Genomic DNA, 12,479 nt, shown 5'->3' on the forward strand with positions numbered 1-12,479 from the left:
GCCATAAATTGGCGTGATTAACTAAATCGAACGCGCTGGTGAGATCAACAAAACAAAGGTGGGGTTGACCTTCTTCGGCAATGGTATATTTCCCTATTAGCAACTCGAAATTAACGCACTGCTCAACCGTTCCAATACCCCTTCTAAATCCATATTGGGCTTCACTTAATATTTTTTTTCATTTGCCCAACATTCAAGTCTGTCTAGCATGATTCTGCCCATTAGTTTAGATGTGGAATCAAGAAGGGATATTGGACGGTAGCATTTTGCATTTCCTCTGTCGCCTTTTTTTAAAAATAGGGACAATTGTACTTTCTACCCAGGTTGCAGGTAGCACCCCTCCAATAATAGCATTAAAACGGTTAACTAGAATAGGGGACCAGAAATCAATATTGGACTTAAAAACATCAATGGGAATCCCATCTGATCCTGCAGCCTTACCACTTGCACTCTTCTTTAGAGCAGTTTTGATCTCCTCTGTAGTAATAGATTCTATCTTAACAATATTCAGTAGAATAAAATTACTATTGTCATCCATCTCAATTATTTATTTTGTGAGGTTAAAGATATTTTCAAAATGTGTCAACTATTCTTCGGGAGTCACAAGTGTTTCTACCTTAGCGGATTAATCATCTTTAAATAATGGTTGATCTATTGTTTTCCAAAATATGATGGAATCCTTGGTCTCAGCCGCTTGGATCAGTCGGTTCCAAGCAGTCTCCTGTATTTCTATTTTTCTTGAATTTAGGACTTGTTTATAACATTTACGGAGGGTGCAGATTCTTTCTCTATTCCTAGGTTTTGCTTTTAATGCTTCCTTTAAATCCTTATTTAATCTGGAGCACTGCTTGTTAGACCATCTAGGACAGTTGTCTCTATTTTTCTTATTTCTAATTTTTAGATCTTTAGAGATTTCAACAGCGATATTTTGAAATGCACTTACAGCATCGACGTTAGTAGAGGATTTCTCCAAACATATATCTATATGATGATTATTTTTTTGGACAATATTTTCCATAAAAACTGTGGGATTAACTCCTGACTACTTAATGGACCAGCAAGAAAAGAATCATTTTCCCTAGTCAGTATGCGTGACTTCCATGCGAAGATTGGAAATGGATTGGATCTATTATTGGAACTCTTGGACCATGGATTTACAACAGGTTTGCTTGATGTTAAGAAGGACTATGACAGATTTGACAGTCAAGGGAGTTTTTTGATAGGTTTTATATGATCCCACATTTAAAATGTTTCTATGGGATCTCTCCCACTAGCTTCTTAAGTATTTCCACAGTTCCCTAAAACGTTTAAATTAATGCTGATGGGTTGCGACTTCTTAAAAACGTGGTGAAATAGGATAAACTATTCATAAAGCTGTAATTTTCCACCCAGGTTGAATTCACATCATTTACCAACATGCACTTTGCAACATTTTAGACTTATCATCACACAAATATATTCTTAAAGAACAAGCTTTGCTCCTTTGAAAAATCTCCGTTTAACCATACAAAGGCTGAATGCACGATCACTTACTTTAGCTAGAATTTGGGGGATTTTGACATAAAATAGGCTACATACTTAGGGCCTCATTTACAAGGCTCCTGTGCCGCTGGAACATCACTTTTAATGTGCTTCAGCAGCACACATTACAGTGCCATATCTACAATGCCATGTAAAGCCACCCTGCGTTGCTTTTCATGGCCTTGTAGATATGGTGTGAGGCAACACAGCTCAAGTCACTGCGTTGCCTTACACTGCGATGGGGAGGTGTGCCATGGGCATTACAGTAGGTGATCCCACATAATACCCATGGCATTTGACAAATTCCCAGATTTACAACGTTCTGTAAACCTGGGAATGCATCAAAATCCTACACCTTCCTAGGGGAGGCATAGAGGAGGCATTTTTTCCTCTTTCTATGTGTGCTGTATTAAGCAGCACACGTTAGAGGAGGAAATCACCTCCATTGATTGTTTCAGTGCAGGAAGGTCTCCCTTCCTGCACAAATCAATCATTACCACAATGCAGACACCCTTGCATCATGGTGCAAGGGTGCCTGCATTGACACATGTCAGTTAATTGAGCAGCAACGCAGGGAAAGCGGACAGGAATGCACCATATCTAATAGATACAGCACATTCCTGCCCTTTTCTCTTGCTGTAGGGCAGCATAGCAGGAAGGCTTTTGGTGCTGCCTAATGGCAAAATAATGTAAATGAGGGCCTGAATTTCAGGCACTCCTCTCATTGTTGCATTTAGTCAAATCATGGTTTCAACATGGATGTGACCCAAATTGTACATGACTGGTTTCACATAATTGTGTGCATAAAAATAATTCTTTTAAATACCTAAACATTCTGGTAATGCAGACCAAGCTCCATTCAAGCAGGTGACTTTGTTGTTTCCTAGTATCTTATGGTAACTTTGACATTTATATTCCACTGTAGTTCCTGAAGGATAGGAGGGCTGTGGGATGCCCACAATATCTCCATTGGGAAGGGGTGGTAAAGGACCGCACTTACTGCCTTTCTCTGAAACGAGACAAATAAATTACATATCATAAAAATGTCTCTCAAAATATGAAATCAGCGATGAAAGTGGAAATTAAACAAACTTTTGTATTTGTGGTCAAATAAAAGCTCCTTGACTTTAGCGATGTTTGAACATGTAGAAGCGTCACTTGGCTGTAGCGTAGACAGTCTCTCTGCAACGCTGGTTAATCTAAAACAATGCACTTAACCAGAATTTGAACAATCAAAGAGCACACACACACATAGGGGCATATGTATGGGAGGCTTGCACCGCTGTTGTGTCACTTTTAGTGGTGCTAACCACTCAACCAAATCTATGAGGCAATGCAAAACCACTTTGCGTGGCTATGAATAGCCTCATAGATATAGAGAAGGCAAGGCAGCGCAAATCGCAGAGCTGCCTTACTCTGAATTAGGGCGTCATTCTATGGGCATTGCAGTGGGTCTTTCCATGTAACACCCATGGATTTTGATGCATCCACAGATTTACAAGAGCCTGTACACCTGGGTATGCACTAAAACCTTGCACCTCCCCAGAGTGGGCATAATGAGGAGAAATATCTTTATTTCTCCTCGTTTTTTCCTCTTTCTGTGTGTGCTGTATTCTTCAGACACCCTTGTACTGTTTTGCAAGGGTGCCTACATTGGTGCTAGGCCGCGAGGACAGCGCCAGAGCAGTGGAAAAGGGCAGAAATGTGCTGCATTACATAGATACGGCACATTCCTGCCCTTTTCTTTGATGCTCGGCAGCCCAATAAGGTGACTTGCTGCCCTGCACCAAAAGCCCATAAATCTGGGCCATAGAGCCTCAGATGCCGTATCATGATACCGTTTTTTGACTGCGCTAGTGCAGCAGGGGACTGTGTGCCTCTTTTTGGTGTCTTTAGTGCATACATTAAGTTAAAATATCTCAGAAGTAGTGTATGTTTGCTGACAACAAAGCTCAGAAACTTAGGACATGAATTGCCTCTTTGTGCTTCCAAGCAGTGCGCTCAACAATGTTACTGCATGTGCTCAAGAGGCCCAAAAAAAAAGAACAGACTATTGTACTGACGCAGAGCAGAAAATGGCATGATATGGCCCGAGGTGTTGTTTGCAGTCTCAGATCAAGATGTAGTTCTGCTAAATGTTGAGAAAAATAGGGGCTTTAATATGATTGCTAATCATAATCTTTGAAGCTAAATGTTGAGAAAATGAATCACTTCAATTTCATTGCTAATCGCAATCTTTAAAGGGGTCAGGGTGACTATGTGATGAAGGTGTGCGCTCATGCACAAGTGTGCATCTGAGTTTAAGCAACTCCACTTTCTTAAACGCATGTATTTAACTCTTGAATTTCACAGAATTAGTATGTGTGTTGCAAACAGCATGGCTCAGAAAAAGAGCACATGTCACAACCAGAGAGATGCAATCACTACTCACTGTTTCAGATCTGTGCTGTGTTTAGCATATGCACTAACACAGAGAAATGCTAAGTTAAATGTGTGTGCTTCAGAAAGTGCAATTGTATGAAAACAGGTACACAGCTGAGCCCTGAGCAAATAAATATATTCATGATACACCCACAGGAACTGTGCATGATACCATCCAGACAAGCTCAGATCCTGCCACTTCAGTAGACTTCTGGACCTATGGATACTCTGCCAGGAAGGACTGCTGTACTCCTGAAGGACTGCCACTCTGCTGGACTACTGCTCTGGAAGAGCTGCTGTCTTGCTGTGCTGACCTGCTGTCCTACTTATCTGGTTAAGAAGTACAGTACCTGCCTCACTTGACCCCCAGAACCCAGAGTGACTCCAAGGGCTAGTTGGCTGGCCTACTGATCTGATGTCTCAGGGACATAAGAGACTTCCAATTATACGGCTTCTGCACCTGGTTTCTGCCATCTGAGTGTCTGTGCTGTGGGGCCACCCCAGTCCTGGACCCTTGGAAGTGGGCCTAAGGTGCTCGCTGCAGCCAAACCCAGGCATCCTCTCTCAAACCGGGTCATCAGTGCCACTGCGTGGATCAGAAGCGATGCATCGGCTGTGTTTCATGACCAGAACTGGCGCATTGCCTCTGCTGCATGGATTGGCCCGATGCATCATCTTCGGAACCACCACTGCGTGATGCCCTGCCTTGCTCAAGGTCCTCACATCTCCATCGATGGCAGTCTCGATGATGATGCTTAGAACTCTGCATTGCAGCTCCTGCGTTCTTCAGAGCTGACGCATCACCGCTGCTGCACGGTTCAGGACAGCACATCAAACCACTGCGAGGATCGACACTGACACACCGCTTTGACATCAACACATTGCTTCAGCTGCATCCCACATCCACTTTGTATACAGGATAGTAGTTGCAACCCGTACAAAGGTACTTTGACTAAGTGAGTCAAACCTGGTCCCTGTAGCCGGCCCGTGCTCCATCGTGGTCGGCCAGAAGTTTTGACTTTTTCCCAGATATCCCTTGTTGGTGCTTTGTGCTTTTTGTTCTATTTTCACCTAATACTTTAAAAATCAATATCTCCAGTTTTGCCAATTGTATTTTTGTTGTTTTGGTGTCAAATAATTTTTTCAAATATAATCTATTTTTCTTAGCTGTTTTGGGATTTTTCTTGTGTTGTGGTTTCACTCTATTACTGTTTGTGTACTGCATAAATACTTTACACATTGCCTGTATGTTAAGCCTGACTGCTTGTGTGCCAAGCTACCAAGGTTTAAGTTCATGTTAAATTAATGACTTTGCGTAGTTCACCCTGCAAGGGAGGGCTCACACGCCAGTCAACAAACAACCCAATTTCTCACAATAGGTCTCCAAGAAGTGTGGCCAGTGATCATATGTGCCACAATGACATTAACATAGGACTTTGCATTTCTTTAACAAACTCGAATGTTACATTGAAATTTGAGGTTGTATTTACACATACAGAGTTATAATTGAGAATCCTTATGATTTCTTCAATAAATGATAAGTGGCCTCCTTCAAATTCAGTTATCTTATCAGATTAGAAGGACAGGAACACTCATTTCAAAACGAAAGAAAAAAACACAAATAAAATATTTATTAATGGTAGAATTATTAACATTTTATAAAAACAGCTAAGGGAACTGCTTATAGGGTTTAACATCTCACTATGTGGCAAATTTAAAAACAATAAACAGTGGATTTTCTTCAGTTTTATCAATATCTTTATTAGGTTTAGACAACTTAAATCACATTTTTAAAAACAATGCTCACTGGTATCACACTCTGGATATTCCACTGTTAGTAACCATACCAATATGGAAATACCCTGGTTCGACAGCATGCAGGCATTGCAATGCTAAGAAGGAGGATCCTATACATGTGATCTGTATATGGCCAGTACTACAAAGGCTTTGGCGACAATACTTGAAAACCTGTTTTCAATGACAGACATATCCGTACATGCAGGGAAGCCATAATTGCTTGTTCCAATCCCGGGGATCCCTAATTAAACTGTAAACTTGTAAAGTTCTTGGATATAGCTTGTCATGATTAGCTCAAAGTACTCCTTACTCGCTGATGGAAAACATGCAATGGACTATGCAAAAAGGTCAGTGATGATGTTTGACCCCCACGACCAACCCATGTGCAAAGATGAAAAAACAAGCAAAGGTGTGAGGAATAGAACATGATTGACGGCTGGCCATCATAAACCTCAGTTGATTGATTTATAGACAGATATCTATTTTTCCATATGCTGATAGTAAACACGTGAAGGCCAACAATGATGTTTTAACCCCTATAAATAGCCTGTGTGCTTAGTTGAAAATCGCCAAAGGATTATAAGGAAAGAACACTATTGATGCTTTACATTTTAAATTGTTGTTTTACTGTCGCTATTTATTGTCGTTCATAATAGCCGCTTAACTTGCACTTTCAATTTTCTTCCTCGTCTTAACCCCTATAAATAGTTCATGTGCTTAGTTGGAAAATTACTAAAGGACTGAAGGAAAGAACACAATTGATTACTGACTACTTAAAATGTTAAATCACTGTTTTATTGTAGCTATTTTTGTCATTCATAATTGCCCCTTAACCTGCACTTTCAATCCCCCCCCCCCCCCCCCCCGCTTCTATCCGCTGGAGCACAAATTTTTCTTTTAAGTACTTTTTATGCGCCATTGAATATAGTGATATAATGTAGGAAATGTATCAATGAAATAAATGCACAATGTGAAAAAAGTATCCATTTTAGATTCCTTTTAGAAGATGTCTGCAAATGTAATTTGTTTATACCTTTTGTAAACATTGTCATGGTTTTAATTAACTAAAAAATAAATTGAACTTGACTTGCCATTCATAAGTATAATGTTCTTTGGATCCATTTCTTTGGATGATGGTGTGCACGATCCTGCAAACCAAAGCATCATATTTACTTATTATTATTTTTATTTTTTAATAGATTTGTATATGTCATCCCCTGATAATGTCAGCTCTTTGGAATAGCTGAGAATCAAGATTCAAATCTGAACCTTAATTCTGACTGCGAAAAGCCACTTTTTAGGTATTGGCTATAAGCAGTTTTAGTTCTCTGTTTGCAGACCTATTGTTTCCAATCCATACCATATACATATATGAGGCTTTGTGTCAGTCCCTTATGAATAGATAGCTTTGTTATCTATCTCTGTTGCCTGCTTTTTTCAGTATCTTTTCTACCCATTCCTTTGTTTGGGCCATCCAGAATCATTTTAGCCTCACAGAGTTCTGACGGGATGAGTGGTACCCTTCCACTGCATATTTGTGGTGAACCTTATTTGCTATGGCGCATTCCATCGATGTGCATGTGTTTCCTTTCTCTCACTCCATTTTTTCTTCAACCCCTCCTCCACTTCCCATCCTGCGCCATGGATTAGTTATTCATTTGTTTACCTATTCAATTATTTTTACAAAGGCCCTACAGCTACAAAATTCTGTCGGGCCGCATGTATCATTTAGATGGGTTTCATGTACACTTTCTACTTACTTTTAATATATTGTAATATGCTCCTCTGGCATGATGATTCACTACGTTATAACAGTAAATAAAAAGTGGCTACCGTGATGCATGTGTGTCCATGCTTTTTGATGCATGGTAGCCATCGTGGAATATGTTCTCCTAGAAAACTCATACAGTATTACCTGCCATGCACCTGAATGCTTCTTAATGCATGTTCACATGTTACTTGGCTGAAAGCATTGGTAAAGCTAACAGCTCAACATTTTATAGCCTGGGCGCATTGCCAATGCTTGTTAAAAACAGAATTCCCATTCAGTACCTGAATTTTTGTCTAAACTATCAACCTACATTACCTTAGACCACAGCTAATGACTAGGTTTGGGTGACATTTTAACTACACTGGCAAAATTCATAACATTTTCAAATTTTGCGTTACTTAAAATTTCTCAAAATATCACATTTTGCAATTTTGTGTTCATCTTCATAGGAAAGCCCTCACTTTCCATTAAACAAATATCACAAGTTTCTAGTGTGACTTGCCAAAAGACATTTTCTGTTCGAACCAGTCTCCTACTTGTAGTTTGCGAGATTTGTTTTGCACAAAATCTGGTGTTAAATGTAGGCTGAAAAGTTCATGGGATGGCAAATACCATGTGATATCACAATCAGAAAAATCAGCCTGATGACGTAATTCCCCATTTTATGGGATTCTACTTTTAATTGCCCAATTCTGGGTAGATTTATTAGCATAGTCAAATCATCCTACTAACATGCTGCTCGTAATTAGGGCCTTAGAAGAATTTTTGAAAAATACTATCATCTGACTTTTCAGGGGGTACTTAGTTTAAAATGTAATTGCTTCTTGTTAGACCCCTTTGACTAATTTTCTTGCATTTGCCATCTAGTTGAGAAGTAATATATAATCTAATTGAGGGTTCCCTAGGATCCTATAGTACCCCTGGATTCAAGCAAGCCTGGCTGAAGACGGCTCAAATGCCAGACACCGGTCCTAGGAAGCTTGTTTCCGGTCCAGGGAAGACATGGCTTGGCAGTTCGGGCTGGACTGTTCCCATGAGGCACAGGGTCAGACTGATTTGCATATGGCCATGTCTGAACTGGGGTGGCAGAGTGGGCTAAAGAACGGTGATGGATTAAACCCAGATCAGTTGACTGGAGGTGAGTGATTGCAGTGTTCAATACTTCGTCCATCATTTCCTTTGGTTTTTGCTTTGTTCGCCATAAGTTGGCAGGGTATGCTCAGACGTGAGTCCCTTGCTCACTTTGCCACTGGATTCAAGCAAGCCTGGCTGAAGACGGCTGAAATGCCAGAAACCGGTCCTAGGAAGCTTGTTTCCGGTCCAGGGAAGACATGGCTTGGCAGTTCGGGCTGGACTGTTCCCATGAGGCACAGGGTCAGACTGATTTGCATATGGCCATGTCTGAACTGGGGTGGCAGAGTGGGCTAAAGAACAGTGATGGATTAAACCCAGATCAGTTGACTGGGGGTGAGTGATTGCAGTGTTCAATACTCCGTCCATCATTTCCTTTGGTTTTAACTTAGAACACAACAACCGATTCCTCAAACTCGTGGAAACAATGTACTACTTTTCACCCACTCACTCGTGCTTGCTCATTTGGTCTCAGAAAGATACACAGAAGAAACAGTTGAGCGTGTTTACAAAAATAATTTATTGCACAGTTGTTCTTCTAGTGTAGAATATATGTGCTGCGACATCTGTTAAACAGTAGCAGAGATATATGACCACCAGTACAGTAAATAAAAAAGGATAGTACAGTTCTACCATTTTGCAATAGTCATGAACATATACATGAATATAAAATGCATTTATAAAATAAAGCGCATACTCGTAAGATGCATGTCTAGATGTACCTAAGTGTGCCTAGCATGTGAGTAGGTGCTAAAGAGCCAAGTATGCCACTAGGATTTAGTCGAACCCCATTACCTTAGTAAAGAGAGAGTGGGACCTCGTCCTGGTCTCGAGTTGGACACCCCACAAGGGATAGTTAGACCAATGTCAGCTGGAGCAACTGCATGCAGGAGCCTCAGCGTCTCTGGTAAGTGTGTCCGCCTGGAAGTCTTGGTTCCCTCTTAGTAATGCTAGCAAGAGGTGCTGTATTTACACAGAAAAGTTTAGTCTCTTTGTCCCTTGTGTCTTATGTTAGCCATTGTTGGGTATGAGGATGACGTATGGGATGAACCGTTTACGTATATATTAAGGAAGGTGGTGTGTAGCCCCTGCCTGGTTTCCAAGTAGCCTAATGAATTATTCATGCTAATTGAGCACATCGAAGATGTTACAGGAGGCCTAGTGTTCGGGAAAAACCTTCCTTCTGCACCCAAGCCACAGACTAGATAAGGTTCAGCCCTCAGAGCCCGGTATTGTGGAGTATAGGTAACTAATGTAGGTGAAAGAGTATGCCTATATTAGGGCATCTAAACTAAGCCTATATTAGGACATCTATATGAAATATAACACTCACTCCTCTTCTGAATAGTCAACAATAATAGACAATGACAGCAAATTACTGTATACTATGTAGTAGCGCATAAAATTGTCAGTGAGCTACGTAAAATCATTTTTAAAACATTAAAAGCAGTTTAAAAATTTTTTAGAGGTGAAAAAAAATCTGTAGAGTCAGTATTTGAATTTGCACTCAAGCTAAAGTTCTAACTGAGTTAGTATTTAGAATTTAAAACTCTTACAAGCGTTTAGAAGGCCATGCTTTTTCTAGCGATGGTGTCAATTTGGTAGGAAGTGTTCCAAATTTAGTCATAGTCGAAATGAAAAAGTGTCCTGGCTGGGAGGCGCAACATTAAAGTCGCTCGCTGAAGGGGACGGAAACTGTAATATTTCACACAGATGATATTCAGTACTGCCCATAGTTTGTACATCGGCAGCCGATCCTGTAGTCAATACCTGGGTGCCCGCAGTGCTAGTTGTAGAGCTTGTGCTGGTGTCAGGGCTAGTGGCTGAGATGATGCTCACCTCGTTTGTAGCAAAAGGCACCTGCAGGTTTTCAAGGAATGCAGTTGTCAAGATAGGAATACGTTGGGGACACAGCCGAGCGTGGGACCTCAGTGGTTCCAGCCTCGTGTTCAAGTCCGAAGGTGTCTCTGTCTCAAGTGTCAGACAGATGTCCAACACACATTCTTCACCGCAAAGCAGGCATTGAAGAACAGGTAAGATTCAGTCTATCCAGACTGGTCTAAATGATAAGAACAAAGAAGCACTCATTTCTCATAGACGTGGTGTGCCCAAATGTCGTACCATGCGCTCACGGTAGTTACGCTCCAGAAGAGCTTTCTCCATTTTGTTGGTGATTGGGCCGTCCATAGCACATCAGGTAAATGATGATCAGGATTCCAGCTATTAAAAGCAGTATAAGAGGTAAGCCTCCAAAGATGCTTCCAAATACAGAGTATATAAAATTTGGGATAACTCCGAAGACTGTTTGGAAGGTGCTTAGAAATCCTGACCCTATGGTTTTAAATAGGTGTACAATACCACTCGTATCAGACATGTTAAAGACACAAGCCACCAGTTCTACGAAATGAAAGGGGCAGTTTGTACGTATAAGTGCCTGTATTACGGTCGAGGTCCTTGCAACTTGAAGATCAAAGGTCTCTTGAGCAGAGGTTAATGGAACGGTTTGCTGTAAAAGCATGGCTTTCAGTCTGCTCAAAGTACCACATTTTATAAAAGATATGTTTAACAAATGCCACAAAGGCGCCTCCGACTGTACTTGTTGGGGGAAACAATATTTGCATACAGCAAGTAACTCTGGTGTTCACGGTGACCAGATAGGTGATGCCGGGAAGCATGCCACAGCAACCTTTATCATTCAGCATCAAGTAATAAGCTCGAAAATTAGTGTGATCACAGCAGCTGGTGTCCCTTTCATGTGGCAAGACAGATTCGCCACTGAACCATTACAAGCTCTGTGTAAAACAATGTCTTGGCACACAAGAGAGTCGCTTAAAGCGTTCTTGCAGTTTGTACCACTTAGAAACACTTCACAATCCCCACTTTGGCATCGAAATCTGTATGGTAATTCCCAGGATTCCTTAATGTATTCTTTACCCAATTTTTCATTTTTGCCTGCCAGCCTTTGCTCAAGGCAGTACTGAAAGTGACCGGGAGAGTGATATGGCCATGGACTAGCCATTCTGTCGATGGAGATTCCACCACTGTAAATGGTAGCCTGTCCAGCTTTTCAATACGGAGCATTGTATATTTAGCTCCCCTTTGTGCCATTTTTATCTGTTAGATGGTATTCAGAAAACAGAGACGTGCTATTTATAAAACGCCAAGGCACAAAGCCTGCACGCAAAGATTGCAGCATCCAGCCTAATAACATAATAGAACGCAGCTGAGATTGGTCGTGTTGTAATATGGCTAAATCTTGTTCCAGTATGTCTATAGCAGAAGATACAATGTTGCCCAATGAATAAATCCTGGAGATCAAAGTTGTTAACCGATTGTCTACCACAGCTACTGCTTTTTCTAAATTAATACGACATATTTCCCGTATTCTCTTTGCGACCTCTTGTTGGGAAATCTTCCAGTTTTCAATATAGGCAGCATATATGCCTGCATATATGAAACGTTTCTGACGTTGTTTCCTGGGTCCTTGTAAAAAGTCCCTAAGATCCATGTCTTGTGAGAGTAAAGATAAGTGCTGTTTCACTTCGGTGAGTGTTGAGGTTCCTAGCCAATCTAGCACAACTTCCCAACACTATAGGATGTCACTAGCCCTGGATGTTCTCTCTGTACATAACGTGGGTCTGGCCTATGGATACTGAGTCCCTCTGTGATGTTCAGAAATTGTTTATGACATATATTTGTGTCTAAGGGCCAAACCACCCACTCTTTCCAATTTGGGTCTGTTCTATTGTACTGTATGATGTCATCTACTGTTGCCCCTTCTTCAGTAGTTGAATTTTGCCGCCCCGTGTAACAGTGTTGGAAACCGAGTTGTGTTCAA

At 40.9% G+C, this 12,479-nt stretch overlaps 1 protein-coding gene across 3 annotated transcripts in view; it reads right to left on the minus strand.

Moving 5' to 3' along the window:
* LOC146833908 (coagulation factor XIII B chain-like) overlaps window positions 1–12,479 on the minus strand; it is an 897,095-nt gene that overhangs the window by 517,152 nt on the left and 367,464 nt on the right. For all 3 annotated transcript variants that reach the window (XM_085601815.1, XM_085601816.1, XM_085601817.1), the window contains exon 5: window positions 2,348–2,530. In XM_085601815.1, the coding sequence (XP_085457941.1) occupies window positions 2,348–2,530 (183 nt within the window). The remainder of the gene's footprint in view (window positions 1–2,347; window positions 2,531–12,479) is intronic.

This window comes from Triturus cristatus, chromosome 4_2, assembly GCF_964204655.1.
Source record: "Triturus cristatus chromosome 4_2, aTriCri1.1, whole genome shotgun sequence".
Classification (NCBI taxonomy): domain Eukaryota; kingdom Metazoa; phylum Chordata; class Amphibia; order Caudata; family Salamandridae; genus Triturus; species Triturus cristatus.